This window comes from Carlito syrichta, unplaced genomic scaffold, assembly GCF_000164805.1.
Source record: "Carlito syrichta isolate Samal-C Ts95f unplaced genomic scaffold, Tarsius_syrichta-2.0.1 Scaffold301619, whole genome shotgun sequence".
In the NCBI taxonomy this organism is placed as follows: Eukaryota; Metazoa; Chordata; class Mammalia; order Primates; family Tarsiidae; genus Carlito; species Carlito syrichta.
The window spans coordinates 356,437-382,775 of NW_007245715.1; the positions used below are offsets into that span (position 1 = coordinate 356,437).

General features: G+C 34.7%; 1 protein-coding gene across 3 annotated transcripts in view; it reads right to left on the reverse strand.

The window, feature by feature from the left end:
• Positions 1 to 26,339, reverse strand: part of SHOC2 (SHOC2, leucine rich repeat scaffold protein) — a 97,043-nt gene that overhangs the window by 7,845 nt on the left and 62,859 nt on the right. For all 3 annotated transcript variants that reach the window (XM_008054940.2, XM_008054942.1, XM_008054941.1), the window contains exons 3-5: positions 20,746 to 20,883; positions 6,275 to 6,405; positions 1,293 to 1,481 (exon numbers count right to left, since the gene is read on the reverse strand). In XM_008054940.2, the coding sequence (XP_008053131.1) occupies positions 1,293 to 1,481; positions 6,275 to 6,405; positions 20,746 to 20,883 (458 nt within the window). The remainder of the gene's footprint in view (positions 1 to 1,292; positions 1,482 to 6,274; positions 6,406 to 20,745; positions 20,884 to 26,339) is intronic.

Here is a 26,339-nt window from a genome sequence, read left to right on the forward strand (position 1 = left end):
CCCAGGCGGGTCTCGAACCCGCGGGCTCAGGCAATCCACTCACCTCGGCCTACCAAAGCACAGGATTACAGGCTGAGTCACCGAGCCTGGCCAAATTGTACACTTAAATATAACTTTACAAAGAGTTTTGCCTTAAGTTTTATTTTAAAAGTCACAATTATGCTGAAATGGTTTATCAAAGACAAAGGGATGGAGTATGAAATGAGAGAACACTATACCTAGAATCAGGAAACCTAGATTTTAAGGATTTCTACCTCAGTTATGAATTAGCTATATGACCAATTCAGTTATCCTCACTGGGATTAAAGTTTGTCTACTATAAATGAAATCACTGGACTAGATAATTCAAATTATTTTCTCCGTTTGCAATAAACTATATTACAAATGCAAAACTAATTCACTGTAGCATATATAGATAAGCAAAAAGAAACTAAAGATCACCCATAAATAATTCTGATATCTAAAGATAAACATATTTTGAAAATACTGGCTATATGTTAAATACTAAATATATAGATATTTAACATAATTAAGCATAGTAAAGCAGCTTTTAAAAACTACATTTGGGAAGAGATGCTTTAGCTTCTAACATGCTTTAACTTTCTTCTACTTAATAAACTGGGAATACTTCAACTAGTATTTAGTATTCTTCTCAACTAGAATATGATTTTTAACGGCTCCATAGTATCCATTGAAGATTTATTACCTTTAAAAAATTAAATCCCAGCCGGGCTCAGTGGCTCAGCCTGTAATCCCGTGCTTTGGGAGGCTGAGATGAGTGGATTGCCTGAGCCCGCAGGTTTGAGACCTGCCTGGGCAACTTGGCGCAATCTCATCTCTATAATAAATCAAAAAATTAGCTGGGCGTGGTAGCGCGTGCCTGTAGTTCCAGCTACTTGTAAGGCGAAGGCGGAAGGATCGCTGGAGCCCAGCAGGCCAAAGCTGTGGTGACTGGGAGTGTGCCACTGCACTCCAGTCTGGGCGACAGAGTGAAACTCCAACTCAAAAAAAAAAATAAATAAATAAATCCCTATTAGTATTAAAAGGTTGGTACCTATGAAGTAGATATACATCCCTACAACTATACAATACATATCTCTACAACTATACTTTTATGAACATTCATGATTATTTCTCTAGGAGATATTTCTAAGGATATGCACAGTTCTAAGATATTTATCTGATACAAATGACCATGAAGTGTTCTTATTAACAGTTTAGCAAAGTTCAAGCACCCAAAAAACACAAACATTAGTGGTTGTGCTGCTCCCCTAATACAAACATATGCTTACCTTCATATTCAGCTTACTTAATACTTTTGCTCTGGAGAAAATTCCAAATGGAATTTTATTGATTCGATTGTGTTCCATGTTGAGGGAATAGATGGTGGAAAACTGAGATGGACCACCCACTGGATACAACTGGAAGCAATTTCTAGCTAAGGTCAAACTATTCAGTTTCACAAGACTTGATAAAAGGCTCTGTATAAAAAGAAATAAGAATAAGAATTAGAACTGTGACAAGAATTATTTTGTACAGAGCAGCAGTTCCAACACAAATGCCTCAAAGGGCTTTGCAGGTAACAAATGACAGAGACTTGTCAGGCAGGTCTGTGATATTTCACCTACAGGGACAGTCACACAAAGTTTTGTCCTTGCAGATGTAGTCAGATTTCCATATTTTACAACAGAAAATTATCCTGATTTTTATTATTTGCCCTCAATGTATTTAAAACACTCTATGGAGTTAAAAAAAAAAGTCTGTGGGTGAGAGATGTCTCATGGGTGACTAATTTGAGACCTCTATAGTACAGAAACTTTAGTGTCAGACAGTCCTGAGGAGCTGAGCCCAGTTGGATACTGGTTGTGTAACTAATCCTACCTAGATCTCAGATACATACCTATCTCTAAAAGAGTACTAAAATTAACATAATATCTGACACAGAGTAAGCTGTTATTCAGTAATTTAATTATTTCTTTTAGGAATACTAAATTCAGAAGATGATTATACTTCCTGATATTGTATATTATGTTGTTTTCCTATATGGTAAAATTTTTGAGGGAATATATGCATCCATTAACAAGTAATAATAGCACATAACCCTGTCTCCACCTACTTTACCCTCTAACTATTTAAGCAAAGTGCTAAATGTTTAGATATTATAAAAGAATCTCTACTAAGGATTAAGCCCTACTTTGAGAAATAAAGCACACAGATAGGAAATAATATACAACTATATATAATCAATAAAAAGTTATATAGGATAGGCTCTTGCTATTCAAAGTCTGAAACTAGGAACAGCAGCATCAGCATCCCCTGGGAGTTTGTTAAAATGCAGACTATTGAACCCCACTCCTACACAAGCATAATATGCATTTTAACAAGATTCCCAGGTAATTTGTATGTTCATTAACATTTAAGAAATACTGGTATAGGCTATAAATTGTTTTGAATCCTGGCTCTATCTTTTAAAAGCTTGTGACTTGGGCAAGTTATTTTTCTGAACCTCAGTTTATTCATTTTTAAAATAATGCCTTATGTTATAGGTCATCGTGAAGACTAAAGGAGATAAAATAAACAGCTTTACAATACCTAGCATGTAAGTGCTTAAACTTTAAATCTCTTCTCTATTTAAATTAAAAAGAAAAGAAGAAATACTAGAATAACTAGAAAAGCAGGAAGGATGAAAAAGTTTAAATCTTGAAGGATTAAAAAAACTTAAATATTCAGAGAAGTAGAAGACTACTAGATTGAAGTAAAAGCACAAGTAGAGAGAAGCAAGCAAAGTGTGAGCTGTGTGTAAATTTTAAATAATGCTCAAACTGCTGCTGTCTACCATGAGTAAATTGAAGACACGAGGTGTCAGTACAATAGGCAAGGCAAGCCAAAGGAATGAAATAACTATATGATTGAAGGTGTAACTATACAGTGAATTGAAACTTGTTCTTTATACTTTAAAAGGCTACCCTTAACACATGTCTATTGTTGTACACAAACAAGAGGAAGAACACAGGTAAGAAAAGTAGTGGTGATAAAACTTTGCATGTCAGTCAATTCAGTAAAAATCTCTATAGCCTACTTCACTGAAAATAAAGGAGCTTTATGAGTCTCATGGCAAAAATGTTGTTCTTACTACTGACTTCTTTATTTGCTTGGCATTATTCTATGATAAAATGTTAATATCTGAGTATATTTGAGAAGTGGCACACAAGAAGGCAGTTCCTCAACTTTTCATTTCCTAAGCCATATTGTGAAACTTGAGAATTGTTTTATCATTGCTTTAGAGTCAGACTTGTCTAGGCTCCTATCTTAGATCTACTTAAAAGTTTTGTCAATTTTGGCGAATTAGATAATCAATATATCTCTCACCATATTTCCAGAAAAATATTTAAGGCAACAAATTTAGCCAAAAATATAAGCATTCTTAAGTCCCATTTCCCTATTTATTTGATGAGAATACGTCAATAACTAGTTTATACTGCAGATTAAATGAGATAATACACGTAGAGCCCCTAGCCTCATGCCTTGAGTATATATAAAGTTATTAAGTTCCTTTTCCATATATATGCATATATTTGTCTGCGACATGCGCGCGCGCACACACACACACAGATATACAGGGTGCTAAACAAAAGGTATACACATTTTAAAAGATGTTATCTATGTACTGCTTTTTAAAGTTGAATTAAATTACAGTAGTAATCTGTAGTATGATGTTTGTTCAACCGTGTTTCCACCTTTTTCTTTAACTGTCCTGCCTTTGCATGGTGATGTTAGCATTTATTTGATTAATACCAACTTTTGAGCGAATGTCACATTTAAAATGTGTATACATTTTTTGGCACCCTTGTATATTATACTATATATATATATAGTCTTATATATATATATAGTCTTATATATATATAGTCTTATATATATATATATGTCTGCATTAAAACTACTCCATTTTCAGATAGTTTTCAAAAGGAAAAATATAGTCATTTTGTCAGCTCTGATATCGGCAATATACTGTACCCCTATTGAAAACTACTTTCATGATTTCTCTTGCCTAATCTAGCTTGAATGTCTCATAAGTGCTGTCTAATGGACATTACTGTTTTCCTTACTGTACTTATTATAAATATAGACAATTACACATTTGCATGGAGAATATGCTGCTTCCAAAGCACAAGTCACTTTTAAATAAGACTTAATGCTTTCCCATAATTGAAAAAGGACAACCAAAGGTTTCCCCCATAGCGTCTCTATCTAAAAATGGGCCAGTTTAAATGCACATGTATACATACACACGTGTGTGCCTTCTTCCACATATAGACTGAAGACAGCTGTCCTCTTTATATGCTCTCTAATCTCATCAAAAGTACAAATAAATTATCAGTGGTTGCCAGGGGCCAAGGGGAATGAGGGAGAAATAGGCAGAGCACAGAGGATTTTTAGGGCAGTGAAATTCCTTTGTATGATACCATAATGGTAGATACATGTCCACACCCACAGAATGTATAACACCAAGAATGGACCCTAATATAAACAATGGACTCTGAATGATCATGAGGCGTCAATGTAGTTTCGTTAATTGTAACAAATGTAATACACTGGCGGGGGAATATTGATATTGGGGGATGCTATGCATATATGGGAACAGGGAGTATATGGCAAATCTCTGTACTGTTCACTCAATATTGCTGAATCTGAAACCACTCAATTTAAAAGAAAAGTAAATTCTGACTTACTTCAGTCACAAAATACTGTATATGAAATAACTCACTGTATATTAAATACCTAGCACAATGTCTGTATCCTAACATGTACTCAATAATTATTAGTTTCACCTCACTAGGACTGGATATATACAAATTTAGATGTTTTCACTTTTTGAACTTTGATATAGACTCAGTCTTTTCACATTTAGGCACAGTGTCAATCTTAAACTCACAAATAGTACCGAAAAAAGAATCACAAGGCCTGACTAATGTGCTAATTATTTGCCTTATTATGGATATAAGTCACTGTTGGAAAAGGGGATAACATTAAATAGTAAAACCTCACCCATTTTGATCATTCTAAATTACTACTATCACAGAAAGACAAAAATCCAGAATCTAGTTTTCAGGGCTGTATCTGATACCTGTGGATTTTATTCCCTATCCCAGTTAAACAGCTACTAACAATGGTGTACTTTTACCACAGGTAAGATGCTGTCTTAATAGTCTCAGTGAATTGGTCCAGCTTAGAATCTCCAATCCTGCAAAACTCATCTTTATACTCTGACCAAACTGTTTTCTGAAAACACAAACACCCAAAGTAATAGAAATCCCAAATTAATAGGTGCTACTTTATCTCTGTCTGCCTAAAAAACAGGTCAATTGAATAAATTTATTTAATAAATTAACTGCTACAAAACAAGTTTCATCTGCCCAAATGGTTCTTTATAAATCAAAGCATAAATGTGAAAAACATTCATCCAAAGAACCGTTATTCTTAATTCAAATATAAATACACACAGAAAAACTACCATTAGTCAAAATATAAGTCTGCATTTATATGAGACATTTTTAATTGTTATTAAAAAAGGATTCTGCAGAAATCAATCTATAAGTCGACAATTCCATTTTTTTTTAGCATAGTATAGTAAGGTATCATGCTTGGATATCTTGTAGATATGGTAAAATAGTAGATAGCAAAAGAAGAGTGAAAGAATAATAATGTTGAGAAATTATAAAATCAACAAAACCCAAAATAAAAAATAACAGACTTGGTGATTGTTATATACTAAATAAACTTTAATATTATTGCATAAGCCAGGTAATAATTTGGGTCACAGGAGAGTTGTAGCTAATATTAATCTTGACAATGAACAGTGATTCTATAAAGATCATTCTTTTCATTTACCATCTTTCTACAGTACCTTTTTATAACTGAACTAGGAAGGGTAGCTGAGTTTTAAAACCAGTCATACAGTTTTCTTTAATAGCTTTTACTGACAGTTCCCAAAATGACATACGATTTATGTGGTACAATAAAGGAGACTGTAGCACACTTACTTTCCTTGTTTTTTTCCTTCTCCATGTTAAAAAAAAATTATTATGTTCCTATACCCATTGTTTTATCTTTGAAATTTTTATCTTAATGGAGGTGGTACATCCATAGCATACACATTATTTAAATAATCTCAATCGCCAAATTATTTACCCAGCTGTAAAGATTTACCAGCTTTCCCTGCATTATCGTTGAGACCTGTTTCAAATCTTGTTTTCTCCAATCCATTTCTTACCTCTGGTAAAGTAGAAATGTTATTGTTCTCTAAGTTTAATTCTTCAAGTGCACTGCATTTTGCTAATGATCTGGGTATTGCTGACAGTCTGTTATATCTCAGACCAAGACGACTTAAACTGGACAGATTTCCTATAAACACACAAAAAAGAATTTATTATTTATAAAATACGATTAGCCTCTCACTGTCACAGGCTACCTACTAGATATTTATGAATTACTTTGAAGTACTATTTCAGCAAGATCCCTAACTTCTAGTACCAAGGAACTACGCACTACACTATCAATCAGGATGACACCGAAACCACTTGTGTTCACTTCTGTGTTCAGAGAAATAATGAATATACAGCTATTTAGCTTTTTAAATGAGCTATAAGGAAGTATTGGCATACTTCAACAAATTAATCTTTCGATAAGATTTATTTAATTTAACTGCAAAGTAGTATATAATTTAAATTTATAATGATTATCCCATTTATATCTAAGAGATAATAAGTCAACTTAGAACAAGTGGTTATGTATAAATGTTTATGTAATTTTAGAGAAGAAATTTCCAAATTTAAAAAATGGCATTATTTAATAAATATGCACAATTATTCTGTGAAATCAGAAAGGTTCAATATAAACATTCCAAATTTCTCTGAAAAGTTGACTTGATGGTAAGAAATTTCTCAAACTAAAAAAAAAAAAAATTACAAACAAAAGTGATAGTTATAGTCTCTCTTATCTGAGCATATCCAGCTTGAGCACAAATTAACTATTACTAAATAAATAAAAAGCAGAGCATTTTATTTTCTATGTACTTTCTAGTTTTACTGACTATATGTAAACTACTGGGATGAATATAATATTAGATAACTGCTATATTAAAAAGTTCAAATCAAATGTAATTTCCCAAACAATATACATTAGAAAATAAGTTAATTTGGATGCAAAAAAGGTAACATTAATGAGAATTTAGTTCAATGTATTTCTTTGTCATGGCTGATTAATTTCATTGCTGACTTCAAATTACAATTACTACTATGAGATTCTTGAATGAGTCAGGTTAAAATGCCAAATGTAGCCTTCACTTTTAAATTAAACAGCTATTTTCAGTGTTAGAAATTACAAAAGAATGGATGCTTCTGTCATACTTATCTTTTTGGAGACAAATATTTTGAGATCTTTCAACTTTGGCAACCTTCTGATGCCTGCCCATTTCTTTCTTTTTGATTTAATCGCTATTTTAGTCAATTTTCTTTCTTAAATCCAACATTACTACAGTACTTAAAGAAAACACATATTAGTCTATAGCGTAAGACAGGCCTTGACCCCACCCAGGAGAGCAGTCACTATGACTCATAACGCTTATCTGGTTATCATTCATCTGCATCTTTCCCTCACGTGAAGAAATCAGTGATTGAAGTTATAAGCAATGACTAATCAGAGCTAGTTTTTAATCTTTGCAGTTTGAAGGTAAGACTTAAGTCACTGACAATAAAAAAAAAATACTCTCATGATTCTATACCGTAAGCCCTCAACTACAATGTAGGAAAATTTAGCAACCATTTAAATTCCTTCAATTAGAACTATTACCTAGCACACAATGACCATTCACATTACTTTCCTACAATAGTATTTGTAAACTGAGCCAAGAGTTTGCTGGTTCTGATTAAGTAAGATTTCAACAGGCATAAAATTCAATACAAAAACAAAAATAAAAATTACCACTTAACAAAGACAAGTTAATTTTGCCTTTAAAATGCCTTCTAAGTAACTAAGGATGCTTCATTAGTGTCTTTCTGGTGAGATATGTCAATTTTGGAGGGAAATTTTAAAAAGCAGAAGATTGGGTGGCTTTCAAAGCCCAAGAAAATTTAGGATTAGAAATAAGGGCGAGAATATTTACTAATACTATCACTGCATTATCACATCGAATATAATATAAATGTTACTTAAAAATTGGGCTAGCAGGCCAGGCTCAGTGGCTCAGCCTGTAATCCCAGAGCTTTGGGAGGCTGAGGTGAGTGGATTGCCTGAGCCCGTGGGTTCGAGATCCACCCAGGCAACTTGGTGAGACCTCATCTCTACAATAAATCAAAAATCAGCTGGGCGTAACAGCATGTGCCTGTAGTTCCAGCTACTTGGAAGGCTGAGGTGGAAGGATCGTCGGAGCCCAGCAGGTCAAGGCTGCAGTGGCCAGGAGCGTGCTACTGTAGTCCAGTCAGGGCGATGGGGTGAGACTCCAACTCAAGAAAAAAAAAAAAAGTCGGGCTGGCAGAAGATAAAATAATAACTGGCTTTAGGACAAAATATGTTAACTATAGTAATCTACCTATAATGGCAAAAATTAAGGACAATCTAAATGTGTACCAATAGAAGAATAATTATTTAAATAATTATATCAAAATGTAACAGAAAAACCAAAGTATTTTATATTATCTATGTGACCATGAGCAAGTTACTTAACCTCTCTGAGACTTGTTTCCTCATCTATAAAGCAGAGATAATAACACATATCTGACAGGGTTGCTCTAAGGACTAGATATGATGTGTGTAAGATACTTAGCACCATGATTGATACATAACAGATGTTCAATGTACATCTGTTTTTATTCTATAGTATGTCTATATTCTGCAATATTTTGTGCCTGTTAAAATGTTGCAAAAATATTCTAAGAGGTGAAAGACTTTAGGTCATGATGTTAAATGAAAAAATGTAAGATAAAATTGTGTATTTTGTTTTTTGTTTTTTTTTTTTGAGTTGGAGTCTCACTCTGTCACTCAGACTGGAGTGCAGTGGCCACTCCCGGCCTCTGCAGCCTCGACCTGCTGGGCTCCGGTGATCCTTCCACCTCAGCCTTCCAAGTAGCTGGAATTACAGGCGCGCACTACCACGCCTGGCTAATTTTTGATTTATTATATAGATGAGGTCTTGCCAAGCTGCCCAGGCGGGTCTCGAACAATCCACTCACCTCAGCCTCCCAAAGTGCTGGGATTACAGGCTGAGCCACCGAACCCGGCCAACTAAAATTGTATATTTTGTATGATCTCAATAATGTAGAAAACATACATGCAAAAAAAAAAAAAAAAAAGGACAAAAAAGGTATCAAAACTAACGGAGTTATCTCTTCAAGGCAGAACTATAGGAGAACGATTAAAATTTTTTGACCTTGTCTACATTTTTCATAACTTTCCATAGTTTTATAACTTTAAGATATTTTAATAAGAAAAAAATCTATAATTCTAAAGTAATTTTAATTTTATAAAAACACAGTGCATCTTTCCACCATCTTTTTTTTTTTGAAGGTGGATTAATATTTTTACATTACTGAAATATTTTATATATCTTTTTTTTTTTTTTAAGTCAGTCTTACTCTGTAGCCCAGTCTGCAGTGCAATGACATGCTCACAGCCACTACAGCCTTGACCTGCTGGGCTCAGGTGATCCTTCTGACTCAGTCTTCCACAGGTATGTGCTACCATGCCCGGCAAATTCTATGATTTATTGTAGAGACGAGATCTTACCATGTTGCTCAGGCTAGTCTCAAACCCCTGAACTCAGGCAATCCTCTCGACTCTGCCTCCCAAAGTGCTGGGATTACAGGTGTGAGCCACTGTGCCAGGCACACTAGACTACATATAAAGTGTATACAGCTCTATATTTTATATATGATTATACGTAAAATGTTTTATCATCTACAAAATATGTCATTAAAAAAGACTGAAATATTCAGAAAATGTAGATTTAAAATTTGTAAAAACCCTCTTTGAAAGCCCAGAAATGTTGCTGTGGTTTTTACCTTTTAGGATGTCAATCAACAAAATAATCAAAAGCCTATATGATAATAATAAGACTTGAAAAAAATCATTTCTCAAAGTCAGGTAATTCGTGAAACAGTCCAGTATTTTGGTTCAAATATAAAAGTGATGTCTACTGTGTAATGTATTAATAAACTGAGGGTATGACTCACAAATGGCTTATCTATTTATAATTCAGGCTTAAAATGTCCTCTTCTCCCACAAAGGCTATTTGATTCTAGCTTTTAATCCTAGAGCAGGTCAGTCTTAAAATATATGTAAGGAAGCTTAACAATATATCAAAATAAGCTTAACTGTACAGTGATCATATAGTACTAGACACAAAAATGAGGCTAATTTTGTGCACATATTTTAGTCTACATAGGATTATTATATTTTATGCTTTGATTTGGTCTTATAAGAAAGGATGCACTATTCATGACAAAATATTTCAAATTAAATTGTTATGGCTATTCACTTAATTCTGCCTTCTAAGTAAATTTGTTTTAAAGTTGGAAATATTTACATCTATAAATAGTATACACCATTTACCTAATAAAGAACAAAATAAAAATACTCAGAAATTTTATTCTAGAATTCTTATGCAGTTTCCTGATATTTAACTTACTTAACTCCATACTCTGTGACACAGCTCTACCCACCTCTCTACAGGTTGCATGAGTACACCCATAGCTTTGTGCTAATACCTCTATCATCAGAGTCACGTCATATAATAATGTTTATTTTCAAGTCTGTATCCATTTTTAGACCCTAGTGAGTTCTCTAGTGTCAGAACCTAGTGCAGAGCCAGACACACAATACATGTTTGATATTTACTAAATGTTTATTATAATAAAGCAAAACCTGAGAAACATTAAAAAGGTAATTATATTCTGTAAAATAATATTTTATAGAAAGGGAATGGGTATATACTTATCTCATTAATTGAAAATGTTTTCTAATATTGGTTTTCTCCCCTCCAAGTCAGACATCAAATTCTATTTGCATTCTCAAAATATATTTCTCATGTCTGTCCTTCTCCAATCCCACTCTCAGTAGTTCAATCCAAAATCATGACAATAGCTAAGACTTAAAGCTATGTGAAAAAACAGTTACCAGCTAGTTAGGGACAGAGCTAAATCAAACTCAGTGGCTCCCTATTAAAAATTTTTTCTTCAAAATCTTCATTGACCTTGTTCTAGTTAGCTTGTTTCTTTGACTCACAAGCATGGTACACTCATTCTCACCTCCATGTTGTTTGACTATTCGTGCTGTTGTGCTCACTGAATGTATTTTTCTTCCATACTGAGTCTAAAACATTTGTTCTTCAAGATTTCCCTGACCATTCTATCAAGATCTGACTGATTTCTCTGTAAATTGAGCTCACAGCAGCATAATGTTTTCATCATAAGGCAATTAATTATATTTGGCCTTATATTGCTGTTTCATGAATTAGTTATCTCTCTCACCAGACTGAAAACTCCTTAAATGAGGGGATCTGCTGTTTTTTCCTCTCTTCACAGAATTTGTTTCACTGCTAAAAATACAAAAGGCATTCAATAATACTTTCTTTTTTTTTTTGAGTTAGAGTCTCACTCTGTCGCCCAGACTGGAGTGCAGTGGCCACTCCCGGCCACCGCAGCCTCAACCTGCTGGGCTCTGGCGATCCTTCCGCCTCATCCTTCCAAGTAGCTGGAACTACAGGCACGCGCTACCATGCCTGGCTAATTTTTTGATTTATTGTAGAGATGAGGTCTCGCCATTACAAAAGCTAAAACATTTCACTATTTGTCCTCCTTTCCAAAGAAACAAGATACACAAAAAAAACAGTGAAAGGCCCCAAAAATTCTCTTTTCTTTGACTCATTCTTATTTTTAAAATAGGATGTCTATGAAGCATTAACTTTACTGAATATGATTTAAAAACATATGTCAGATTTAAAAACATATGTCATATCTACCTGGTCTATCTGAACATAAATTAATTCTTCTACAAGTATTTGCAGGAATTTTTTCTGGGATACCCAACTTCTAGCAGTCCTTTCTTGGGTATCAGTCAGAAAGAAAGAACAATTCTAACTTTCTGTATTCCTCTCACCCCATCAAATAATTTTTTAATTACAAAATATACGAACGCATTTTATTCTTTTCTTTAGATAACCATAGTTTGTAGTCTAATATGTACTTACTGAGACCTTTCTATGAGCATTTATTTACACTTACACAAATTCAGAAATTTGTTTATGTTTATGTGTTTGTTTTCATATAAATGAGATCACTCTATATGCTTTGCTCCCCCATAACAAGCGACAGAATGTTTTCCTCCAAGTAAATGCAGATATATATACCTCATTATATTTAACCATTGTAAAGTATCCTATGTTATGTGTGAACCCTCCTCTATCATTGCCCAATTGATGGCATTTGTTTCTAATTTTTGTTGTTGTTGTTGTTAAGTTGGAGTCTCACTCTGTCACCCAAACTGAAGTGCAGTGGCTGCTCCCGGCCACTGCGGCCTCAACCTGCTGGGCTCCAGTGATCCTTCCACCTCAGCCTTCCAAGTAGCAGGAACTACAGGCGCGCGCTACCACACCCAGCTAATTTTTTTGATTTATTGTAGAGAAGAGGTCTCGCCAAGTTGTCCAGGCGGGTCTCGAACCCATGGGGCAATCCACTCACCTCAGCCTCCCAAAGCGCGGGATTACAGGCTGAGCCACCGAGCCCAGCTGTTTCTAATTTTTAAAAGGGAATTCTGCAGCCTAGACAACAGAGTGAGATCTGCCTCTACAAAAAAAAGAAAAATCAAAAACCTAGCTGGGTATGGTGATACACACCTGTAGTGTCAGCTACTTGGGAGGCTAAGGCTAGGACGAGCTGGGATAATGCCACTGCATTCCAGCTTGGGCAACAGAGTGGAATCCTGACTCTAAAAAATAAAGAAATTCTGTAATAAACTCCCTTAGACATATATCTTTGTGCACATGTGAAAATATTTCTTATATGACAAGAATATAGCTATTTTAAATTTTAATAAATAGTACCACAAGGCTATGTCAGTTTTATGTCCACCAAAAGTGAAAGACAATGTTCATTTACTCACATCCTTGCAAAATGGGGAGGAATGGTTTCAAAATTTTATCCCTTGCCTATTTCTAGTCTACGTCCACTGCTACAGAGCAAGGCTGGCAGATAAGACCATCCCTTTATTTCCGTCATACTACTGGTTTCCCTATGGAAGCAAGCTGTTCTATTGTAATAAAATGGCTGAAGTACTCAGCAGGGGGTCTTTGAAGTATCAGAAAAGGAATGGGCTTATTAACAGTGGAAAGTCCCCATAATTTTGTCCCATCAACTCTTTCATTCACTCACTCTTTTTTGGTTTTTTTTGAGTTGAAGTCTCACTCTGCTGCCTAGGCTGGAGTGCAGTGGCATGCTCACGACCACCCCAGCATCGACCTGCTAGGCTCCAGCAATCCTTCCACCTCAGCCTTCCAAGTAGTCAGAACTATAGGTGTGCACACTACCACGCCTGGCTAATTTTTTATTTATTGTAGAGATGAGGTCTCACCAAGTTGCCCGGGCTGGTCTCAAACCCGCGGGCTCAGGCAGTCCTCTCATCTCAATCTCCCAAAGTGCTAGGATTACAGGTTGAGCCACAGAGCCCAGCTCACTCATTCTTTACAGTAGAACAGGAACAGTAGATGAATACAAAGTTTTACATTTTTTTATTCTCACTGAAACCTAAACATTTTCTGTAGTAACAAAGATTGGTATTGGTAACCAAATCCCAAATATTTATAAACACAAAAGCCTAGTAAATAGAATTAGATTCTTGACACTTCTCTTCCAAAGTCAAATTCTTAAGTTTCTCACTTTAAAAACCAGAATATTTCTAGAATTAAATAATTACAAGATAAAAATGATGGAGTGAAATTGCTACAGGACATTATCTAGTACCAAAAATTAGTGGTTATTTAAATAAAAATGTTACCTCCACCAGTTGTGGTAGCTCACGCCTGTAATCCCAGAACTCTGGGAGGCAGAGGCGAGGGGACTGCCTGAGTCCAGGGGTTCAAGACTAACCTGGGCAACTTGGTGAGACCTTGTCTCTACAATAAATCAAAAAAATTAGCAGGGTGTGGTGACGCACACCTGTAGTTCCAGCTACTTGGAAGGCTGAGGTGGAAGGATCGCCTGAGCACAGCAGGTCAAGGCTACAGTAGTGGTGAGCAAGCCACCGCACTCCAGTCTGGGCAACAGAGTGGAACTTTGACTTAAAAAAAGAAGAGAGGGGGGGAGAGGGGAAAAGAGAAGGGGGAGAGGGAGGGGAGGGTGGAAGGAGCAGGGATGTGGAAGGAGGGGGAAGGGGAAAAGGAGGAAGGGGGAGGGAGGAGAGAGGAAGGAAGGGCAGCGAGGAGAGAGGGAGGAAGGACGGCAGGGAGGGAGGAGGAAGGGTGGCAGGTAGGAGGAAGGGTGGCAGGTAGGAGGAAGGGCAGCAGGGAGGAGGAAGGGCGGCAGGGAGGGAAGAGGGAGGGAGGGAAAGAAGCTACCTCTAACTTTCTTGGATCTAAATGTTTTTCTTTTTTTTGGTGGGGTGAAAAGGGATAAAATTTTTTAAAAAGCAATCTATAAGAATATGCTATTCTGATAAAGAAATCCACATTTGCAAAGGCCCTATCACTTCTTGAGAGTATGGCATGTCCGAAGAGTCACTGACATCTTGCCAAAGTCTGTAACTCTCAGAAAAATAAAACAGGATAAAAAATTAAGGACAAAATGGCAAAACTCTTTTATGCCAGACAAAAACTTAACATCAGAAGTCTAACATGTATTGTGATTCACCCTCTGCAGTGGTTTCAACTCTAACCTCTTTCAAGGAGCGGTTTTAACCACAAACTAAACTGCAATCTAAAAATCAAGACATAGCTCACTTTAATGTTGAGCCATTTCAAATAAGAAATAAAATCATTGCTGCTGAGCTTCTGTATATAAATGCAGGCTGATTATCGCCAATTACTGACATTTGGCTTTCAAGAACTTAACTTTGTCTATAAATTGTTCTGTGCTTTACTTTGACAGCTTACTTTCTTATTCTGTCAGATTTTTTAAATATGGTGAAATGAAATGGCTATGAATTAAAATTAGATGGTTTCAATTTCAGCAAATACAACCCGCAAATACAATTCAGTAAAACTTTTGAGTAAGATGCTAATTTAAACAGTTTTAATCTTATTTTAACAAAATAATAAAAAAATTACAAGAAATACAGTTTGAAGGCTGAAATAGTCAAGGGGATAATTATTTTCAGAAATATTAAATTGAAAACAAAAGGAAAATAAAGCAACACAAAAATTCTTGAATGTTAAAAATTCAAAATACCACCATTAAGAAGAAAACTGGTAAAGAGTATACATGTAAGTTGTACTGTAACTACCTAAAACCCAATTACTAAAATTCTACTTATTGCTATTGTCATAATTACTGTAACATTTCTTCAGGGCCCAGTACAACAAAAAGACTTCTGTGAATTGATTTGTGCTCCAGCTTTGAAGGCAAGACTTTGTTGCATGTTTCTCTCTTTATCTTATTTTGAAAAGAAATAGAAAGTAAAATACTTTTTCCTACTTCAGACCTTTTCTCTCCTGGTTTCATAAAACTACTAGATACATTAAAATGATAAAAAAAAAATCAGGGTCATAATTAAAAACAAAATAACTGTTATGATAAAGCGTAATCTTTTCTTTGGGTCACAGCTAATTACTGAATTAGAAAATATTTACATGAGAGAATATACTTTTTATTCAATAAGGAAGACTGCTGTTTCTCTTTTAAATCCGAGAAACTATAAATATGTATTAAAACACTCTCTTACTTACCTGCAACCAGCTACCCTTCCCTATTTCCTTCTGTCTCTTTTCCAATCCTATGAGCTGTCAGTGATCCTGGCACTACTCAGCCTAGAAGTAAATGGCAGTAATTACTGCCAAGGAGTGATAGCTACTCTAGGAGTGGTCATGTTAAATAAAGAAAGGGTAAAAACAACCCAGTCTGCTTATAAGAAGAAAAAGTAAGGAAATAAAGTGATTTTTGGAAAAGTGATCGTAAGATGACATAAGATTTGGTTTTCAGTTGTGAGTTTATAGCAAGATTCTTTAGTTCAGAGAGGAAAGTAGGCAGCTGCTTCAAGGCAAGCATCAACTCTCCAGGACAGATGTTGGCCTTTTTGTTTTTCATTTTAAGTTATACTTTTCAAGAACTAGATTAGGACTTAAAAAAAAGGAAAATTATCAGGAGAACCATATGCCAATTAAGTTTGTCACTGAGTGTTTTCAATGAACTGCTCTTCTTTAATAAAATGAAAGGAAAAATCTCAGAGGTCAATTAAGAGTGTTGGGATTTACAACAGACCAAGATCCAAAGTCAAAATTTCTCACTAAACCCCAATCTTCTGCTATACAATCAAAATACTGGGAATGGAAGCGATGGAGAGACAAAATATTTATTTTAATAAACATAGTAAATAGAAAATGATTACAATATCATAAAGAGTTTCAATAAATATTACTTATTTACTTTGCCACTGCTCAGAGTAACAACTACACTATATTTGCTGGCAACTGTCACTGGGTATAAAAATAAAAACAATGTTAAATTTTTCTTGCTGTTAACGTTTCAGTTGTCATTGATTTCCAATACATAATACTTGTACTCTGACCCTACAGAATGAGCTAGAAGTGAAGCACGTGTTCTTCTGAGGTAACATTTTTTTTTTAAGTTGCCCAGGCTGCAGGCAGTGGTGCCTGAGACTATAGGTGTGCACCACCACCACGTCCAGTTAATTTTTTGATTTTTCATAGAAACAAGTTCACACAATATTGCCCAGGCTAGTCTCAAACTCTTGGGCTCAAGCAATCCTCCCACCTCAATCTCCCAAAGTGCTGGGATTACAGGCATGAGCCACTGTGCCTGCTGAGATAACATCTTAACTCCAGGAGATTCATAAAGAAGTCAAATGTTTTCATATTAATAAACACAATTAAAACAGAATAATTACTTATAATAGAAGACAGAAACGTAAAATTAAGAAGGTCAGGAGAAAGAAGGATACATGGAAAAGTTATCCTTTGTCAGAAGAAGTAAATCCAGAGGACCCTAGTTCTACTGGAAGATTTTATGTTCCACCACCTATGCTTTCTCTGTCTGCCAGGATTATCCATTTTAGTACTTTAATTGCATCTCCCTCTGATTGTTACTTAATAAGATAGGGATACAGACAGATATGCAAAAATATTTAAAAATTAAATATTGTTAGATTATCTGAGAGACAGAACAGAGCTGACTGATAATCATACTCTATATATGCATTTGGTCACTTGAAGGTGTTAGGCTGAGTGGGAAGCAGCACTCACCTTCCCCCATCTGCCCCTCCACCCCAAACCCATAACCACATACCAGCTTCCTGGAACCTGCCGGCAGCTGCCGAGAAGGGCCAGACAGAAACTTTCCAGCCCATGCTGGATGTGACACTTTGTCTCCCCACTTCACTGCCGCCCCCAACGCCCTCCCCAAATACAGCACCCTTAAAAACCCAAGCCTGCCCCTCCTTGGGCGCAACTCCCCTGGCCCATCTTTCCGGACCACGGGACCACACCCGGGAGTTTTTCCCCCAATAAACGCTTGGTTTATACCGGCCCCTTTTCCTGTGCTTCTTTCAGTATCTCCAAACATTACAGAAGGAGAAAATTAAATAGATACTTAAGAGTTCTGAATGTAGAGATGGAAAGAAGTACCAAAACCTTAAGGCTAAAACTTGCTTGACATGCTCAAGAAACAATAAAATGTCTAACGTCTGTAATATCTTACACAATGACTATTAATGAGAAGGATAAGAACATAGATTTATAGCATTTAAAGTATCTTAAATTTTGTTTCTGTCTGATTTGTGGGATTCTGCTAAAGCAGTATTTAAGGGGAAAATTATAGCACAAGCTGTTTTGATGAGAAGAAAGGTCTCAAATCAATGACCTCAAGCTTCTACTATAAGAAACTAGAAAAAGAACAAGAAAAAACTCAAAATAAACAGATGAAAGGAAATAATAAAGTTCAAGTAAAAATCAATGAAATAAAAATTTAAAAAAGGGGAAAGTCAATAAAATTTTGAGAGGCCCAATAAAATTGATAAACCTCTAATGAGAATGATTAGAAAAAAAAGAACACATAAGTTACTGATATCAGGAATAAAACAGGTGGTGTTACCATGGACTCCATTAAGATTAATGAGGGAATGTTATCAACAACTTAATGACTTTAAAACATAACAAGTAAAATGAGCATATATGACTAAAGAGTCTTTATGAAGAAGGTGATAGCCTGAATTGTTCTATGTCCATTAAAAAAATTGAAATTGCTTTAAAAAAAAGATTCCTATAAAGAAAAATCCTGACCCAAATGGCTTCACTGGTGAATTTTACCAAATACTAAAGAAAGAAATAATGCCAATTTCATACAAACTGTTCCAAAAATTAAAGAAAACATTCCCAGGTTATTATATGTGGCCAGTATTATCTTGAAACCAAAAACTAGACAAAGTCAGGTTTTTACAATATTATTTGTGAGTCTATTATTTAGTTAAAACAAATAAATCTAATTTTTCAAACTTCTACAAGAATGACCTTTTTTCTTCTTGGTAAGCAATTTCAGTCTTATTTAATTTTTTATCAAGGTCAGAGAAACATTATAAAATTGTATTTTATTCATTGTATTACCTCAATTCTCTTTCTAAAACCTCTACTATTATTTCCCATGACTTTTTAACTTTGCACTTATTTTGTATATATTTCTTTTTATTTTGATGCTAAGGCACAACTTTTACTTTATCCTATAGATAACTATTTTGGTCTTTGGTTGTGTTCATTATATTATACAGCATCTTCCATTAAATTTGATTTGGCAAACATACTTCTAAAAAGCATACTTTATTCATTTCCTTTTTATATAAACCATGTTTTATATACAGTATGTATCCTTTCCAATGTTCTTTTTCTTATCTAGAACCACTTCGCTTTATTCATCTTGGCTACTTCAACAGATTTTAAAAAGAGAACAGCAAGAAATAATTGTGATTGGTCTCTATTATCTTGAACCAGAAATCTGATTCTATTACATAAGAAATTTGGTAAAATATTCATTATAGACATTAATCAAATGATTAATTATGCATATTAGACAATCTTGTTTTTCAGAAAGGCATCTAAACCATAAACCAGTTAACTGGAATATATAATCTGCTGCTACTACAAATAGTAATATGATAGAAAGAACCATTAACTAAGAATCAGGGAAACCAATTCTAATGGCCAGCTATTATATGCAAGTCTCAGTTTGCTTTTCTGTAGATAGTTGTCTCATATAACCTAAGACAGGTTATTCAATCCTATTTTTAAAATTCCATAATAATTGCTTCTATTTCAAATAATGGTTAAGTAATTTAAACAAATGCTCTCATTTAAAAAAAAAACTAAAAACATCTTCCAAAACCAAGATCAAAGAGCTAAGAGGACAATGACTAAGTACCAGGCCAAAACAAGCTGGGAACCCAGAAACAAACAGAACACTGGAGAGAATCTTGTCCTGAGAGTGGTTCCCTAACCAGAAAATAGCAGCTGAAAGGCTAAGATATATTTCTGGCAAGAGTCAAAATCTATGGCCTGCTAAGGGTGGAGATTCCAGTAATCAACATCTACTGGGACCCTACAGAGATGCACCCTACTAATAAGGGTGAACCGGAAGTAAGACAGTCAATCAGTTAGCCTGTAGCAAACTTTTGAATCACTTGGGGTACCAGAAAAATCTCAAGCCTTGAATACGAACTGACTAAAATGATCCCCCCCCACCCATGTACTTCATAGAAGCAAACAAAAATCCTTCTAAAGATAACAGCATAACAGGCCACAAATAATTTAGTAATAGCACCTCCTAAATATTCATTACTGAAACAATATAAGTTAAGTACAGATGTAATTTTTCTAAATAAAAATTATAGTATCTGTACATCATACCAATAACTGAAAAGGCATCAGAATTTTTTTTTTTAATTCCCTTTACTATTTGCATACATGTATGGGCAATTGGAAAAATAAATAAAACTATATAACTACAGAACATATCAAGCTCAATTCGACTTTCTGCAATTTGGCTAAATCTCTGAAATGCGTTTTGAACTTACAAAGCATCTCATTTCTTGCAATCTCAATATTAAAGATGAACAAACTTTAAATTGCACTGGCCATGTCTTAAAAACTAAACAGCAATTATTTTATTTTTCAGTGTGGACTACTTTAGCAGAGAAGGGACCACACCCAATATAATAGCATGCAACATTCCAAAGTAAGCAAAAACAGAAAACCCACCTATTCTACAATTTAAGCTATAATAGAATATATACATGTAACTCAATAGTCTATCTTCTTTATGATTCAACGGGGATCACTTTCTAAAACCTAATTATTGACTTTGCCAAGAAATAGAAATGAAACATGATTTTAAACTACTGCTTTTTAGAAGTTTTAGTACCTTGGTAATTTTGAATTTTAATCTCTAACCTGTATTACCAAAATGGATTAAAAAAACAGTCCTGTTACTATCCAGGTAACTATAAATAACTATCAATATCTTCTTTCTCCTCTCATACCTATAGAATCTGGGATGTCTAGCAGTTCATTGTGCTGCAAGTCAAGGTTGGTTATCTGTGTGCAGTTTCCAATCTCCTTTGGAAGGTGTTCAAGTTGATTGTGAGCTACATCCAGCGTAATGAGGTTACATAATTCACCTGTAAATTGACCAACACAAAAATTTAACAAGTATTATAAAAGAATATACTGATAACACTTGTAAGCAAGAGAGTAAATTTTGTAATTTCTAAACATAATTATAAACATAATCTTATTAGATAGGTAATATTTATTTGAAAATAGTAAATTATTTAATGAGCACGGTTGCACTGTGAGAAGAAACAAAACTTCATTTTTCTATATCATAATTACATTTTCTTTCTATAAAAGTAGTAAGTCAGCCACAAAATCTGAAACTGTCATTTTAAAAGGATATCTGATAAAAGTAAAATGTTGCCTGAAAATGATTACCAATCTGTATTATATACTCTTTTTAAGTAACCAATTCAACCACAAATGTTTATAGATTCCAAGATTTAAAGAGCTGATTAATTTCTTAAACTAAATTCAGCATAATATCAGATACGTTGTGATTTCAATTTGAGTGTCATATGCAACCTCAAAACATATATGCTTTTAAACACGCCTGCATTTTGATGTTATATAAATGCATAAATTGAGATGTATAAATGAAAAGCGCTTTTCAACTTAACAGCACTCTAAAAGGATAGAAAATAAGGTTTATTCCTCTTTTCCATTCTGACTGAAAGAGTGTATGGTAATTTATATTACATATTTGTAGTGTTATTTAACCTTTAAAAACCTTTTCACTGGTATTAGTTCTCTCATTATTTTACTCTGTTATTTTTTTAAGGCAGAAGTTGGAGAGAGACACTGAAAATGACAAACTGTACAGAACTTTGAAAAATTGGTGCAGGACACTTTTTTTTTTTTTTTTTTTTGGTCAGAGTCTCACTCCATCGCCCAGGCTGGGTGCAGTGGCACGCTCATGGTCACCCCAGCATTAACTGGCTGGGCTTAGGTGATCCATCTGCCTCAGCCTTCCAAGTAACTAGAAATATAGGTACATGCTACCACACCCGGCTAATTTTTTCATTTATTGTAGAGATGAGGTCGAGCCAAGTTGCCCAGGCTGTTCTTGAACCCGCGGGCCCAGGTAATCCCCTCACCTTGGCCTCCCAAAGTGCTGGGATTACAGGCTTGAGCCACCATGCCCAGGCTGGGACACATTTGTTTTTTTAATTGTATTTTATTTTAAGGACACATTATTAAGTTACATATTATAAACATAGTCAACAGAAAAATAAACAGGATTTCATCAAAATTTAAAACTTCTATGCATCAAAGGATACTTTCAACAGTGAAAGGCAGCCCACACAATGAGAGAAAATATTTGCAAATCATACTCGATTAACATGCAGAATAAAGAACTCCCACAATAAAACACGACCACCACAAAAAATACCTCAAAGAAGTCAATTAAAAAATGGGCAAAAGACTGCAATAGACATTTTTCCAAAGATATACAAATGGCCAATAAACACATGAAAACATGGCCAACATTGGTAATTATTAGAGAAATGAAAATCAAAACAATGAGATATCACTTCACATCCATTAGGATGGCTATTATCAAAAAACATAAAATAAATACTGGTGAGGATGTGGAGAAACTGGAACCTTTGTGCATCGCTAGTAGGAATATAAAGTGGTATAGTTGCTATGGAAAACAGTACAGTGGTTCCTCAAAAATTAAACATAGAATTACCATATAATCCAGCACTTGCATTCCTGACAACAATGTTCACAGTAACACCATTCACAATAGTCATAAAGGGGAAACAACCCACATATCCATCATTGAATGAATAACCAAAAAATGGTATATGTATAACATAATGGTATAACATAATAGAACATTATACAGACTTAAAATGGAGTAAGTTTCCGATACATGTTCAACATTGATGAACCTTGAAGACATTATACCAAGTGAAATAAGCCATACACAAAGGAACATTTATATAATTCCACTTATATGCAGCACCTACAATAGTCAAATTTATAGAGAAAGTAGAATAGCGGTTATCAGGTGCTAAGAAGAGGGAATGAGAACTCATTGTTCAATAGGTATGGAGTTTCAATCTCAGATGATAAGAAAATTCTGGAGGTGAATAACAGTGATAGTTGTACAACAATATAAACATACTTGATGCCACTCTACACTTAAAAATAGTTAAAAGGATACGTTTCATTGCATGCATATTTTATAACAATAACAAACCTGTGGGATATTGCTATGCCACTGGCAAGAAGAAAGTTTATAGTACTAAATTTTTACATTAGAAAAGAGATAAGGTCTCAAATCAGTATCTAAGTCCTATCCCAAGAAAATAGAAAAAGAAGATAATAAGCCCAAGCACAAAGAAAGAAGGTAATAAAAATAAGTGTCTAAATCAATAAAAATAAAAGCAGAGAAAATTCAATGTAAGTAAAAATTGGTTCTTGGGGGAAAATATTGATAACTCTCTACCAAGACTTACAAAGATGAAAAAAATATAAGACACACTTGATTTCAAATATTAGTAATGAAACAGAATAATATAGATCTTTTCATCTGTAAACAGTTAAAAAGGAAATATTACAAAACAACTTTACAAATCATAAGTCCAAAAACTCAGAAGATATAAAACAAGACTCAACCAAGAAGAAACAGAAAATGTTGACTAACTCTATAACCACTAAGTAAACTTTATTTGTAATTTAAGTTTTCCAAAAATGAAATTCCAGGTTCAGGTGGCTCCAATGGAGACTTTTACCAAATGCTTAGTAAAGAATTAACACCAATTTTATGCAATCTCTTCTAAAAAATAAAGGAACACTTCTAAACTCATTTTATGAGGCCAACACTACCTTGATATTAAAACCAGACAAAGACAGTACAAAAGAGAAAACTATAAATCAATGTCTCTCATGAGACATGTCAGGAACGTAGACAAAAAATTCTCAAATATTATAAAATTGATTCCAATAATGTAAAAAGGATTACACACCATGACCAAGTGGGATTAATTCCAGATATGTAAGGCAGGATCGATATGTGAAAATCAATGTAATTCACCATACAATAGTTTAAGGAAGTAAAATCATTTAATGATTCATGCAAGGAAAGCATCTAACAAATTCAAAATGCATTCATGTTAAAAACTCACCAATTTAGGAACAGAGGGGAATTACCTCAACTTGGTAAAAAAGCGTCTATAAAAACTTACAGCTGACTTCTGGTTTCCAACGTGACATGTAAAAAAACTTTGAAGTCATCACTCTGTCCTCACAGCAACAAAAAGGTTGAATAAACTGAAGATCATCAACTCTTCTTACATCCTTCAGAGACCTGAGGACAAACCCTTGCTCCCAAAACTGGAGAGAAATGTGAATATAGAGATTTAGAGTTTACTAGGAGTTAGAAGACAGAGCTGGAGCTTAGTAGGAACACTTAAAGGATAATTAACCAGTTTCCAAAGACTAAATTGGAATACATAAGAGATTAAAAAAAAGGCGGCGGGGGTGGGCATCTTTAGGAGGGCCCCCACATTTACATGAGTTTTACCTCCAGGAGCCCCATTCCATGTTCTCAGGGTGAAGACAAGAGAAAAGTCCCATCCTGTTTCACCCAGGTGTATCATATTCAAGCTGTAGAAAATCAAATACAAAGAGAAATTTTTGAAAAAAGCTAGAGGAAAAATACAGCATATCTATAAAGAAAAAGGGGAAGAATTGCACTGGACTTCTCTTCAGAAACCATACAAAAAGAAGAGAGTGGAGTGAAATATTTAGTGTTGAAAGGAAAAGCTACTAACCTAAAAGCCTGATCCAATGAAATTATCCTTCAAAAGTCAAGAAAAGATAGGAGAAATAAAGACATTTTCAGATTAACAAAAATTAAGGGAACTTGTCACCAGTCAACCTGCCTTGTGTAAACCAAAAGTATAATTCTAAGCCCCCCAACTGACTTGAACAGACCCCTATGGTCCAAGGAAAACCTGAAAAACTAAATTCCAGGCTATGATGGAAAGAAAAGGAGGCCAGATATGCCCCCCTTATCTTTTGAAGTTTAGGCATTAAAATAGAAATCATAGCTAGGCTCGGTGGCTCAGCCTGTAATCCCAGCACTTCGGGAGGCCGAGGAGAGTGGATTGCCTGAGCCCGCTGGTTCAAGACCCACCCGGGCAACTTGGTGAGACCTTGTCTCTGCAATAAATCAAAAATTGGCCGGGTGTGGTAGCGCACGCCTGTAGTTCCAGCTACTTGGATGGCTGAGGTAAAAGGATCACCGGAGCCCAGCAGGTTGAGGCTGCAGTAGCCGGAAGCGTTACACTGCACTCCAATCTGCGCGACAGAGTGAAATTCCAACTCAAAAAATAAATACATAAATAAGATAAAATAGAGATCATAAGTCTAACAAAACAGACTGTGTGGCAACAGGTTATCTAATTCCAACTTGACTCTGGTATAGTGTCACATGACAGATAACAAGCTCTAAAGTAAAAATATTTTACTATATATACATATTTTGACATATTTTGAAAAAGTCCTGCAAAGTCATCTTTTTGCGGGGAAATATTTTCATCTGTAGAGAATCTCCTTCTTTAGTTAGAGTCTGACACCTTTTAAGACATTTACCACCTTTTTTTCTCTGAAGTATGCCATTTACAGGCTTTACCCTAAGCAATAAGAACTTTAACTTTTAATAATCCCTCTTAATTCAAGCAATTCCTTCTACTTATTTTAAATTCTTTAGACAAAGCTTAAGTCTTTCAACCAATTGCCAATAATGAGATCTTTGAATCCACCTATGATCTGTAAGTACCCCCACACCTTGAGATGTCCCACCTTTCTTGATCGAACCAATGTAAACCCCACATGTACTGACTATGTTTTTGCCAGTAACTCCTGTCTCCCTGAAATGTATAAGACTAAGTAAGCTGCAACCCAGTCACTTTGAGCACATGCTCTTAGGACCCCTTGGGACTGTGCCTTGGGCCTGGCCTTGATCACTTATATTTGGCTCAGAATAATAAACTTCTTTAAATAGTTTACAAAGCTTGACTTTTTCATCAATAATTGTAAAAAATGTTAAAAAGAAGTTCTTCAGAAAGATGAATGATACACGTCAGAAACCTGGATCTATATAAAGAAAGGAAGAATATTAGAAAAAATAAAATCTTTTTTCTTACTTTTAATTGATCTAACAGATAGCAGCTTGTTTAAAGTATTAATAGCAACAATACATTGGGTGATTACAGCTTAAAGAAAAGTGAAATGAATGACAGCAATGTTTTAAGAAATGAGAGGATGGCTGACCACATGCAGAAGATTGAAACAGGACCCCTATCTATCCCCATGCACAAAGGTTAACTCCAAATGGATCAGAGACCTAAATGTAAAACCTCAAACCATAAGAACCTTAGAAAAGGAAGGAAATACTCTCATGGAAATCGGAACTGGCATCCAATTCCTGTACAAAACCCGAAACCCACAGGACTTAAGAGAGAATATAGACAAATGGGACCTTATTAAACTGACAAGCTTG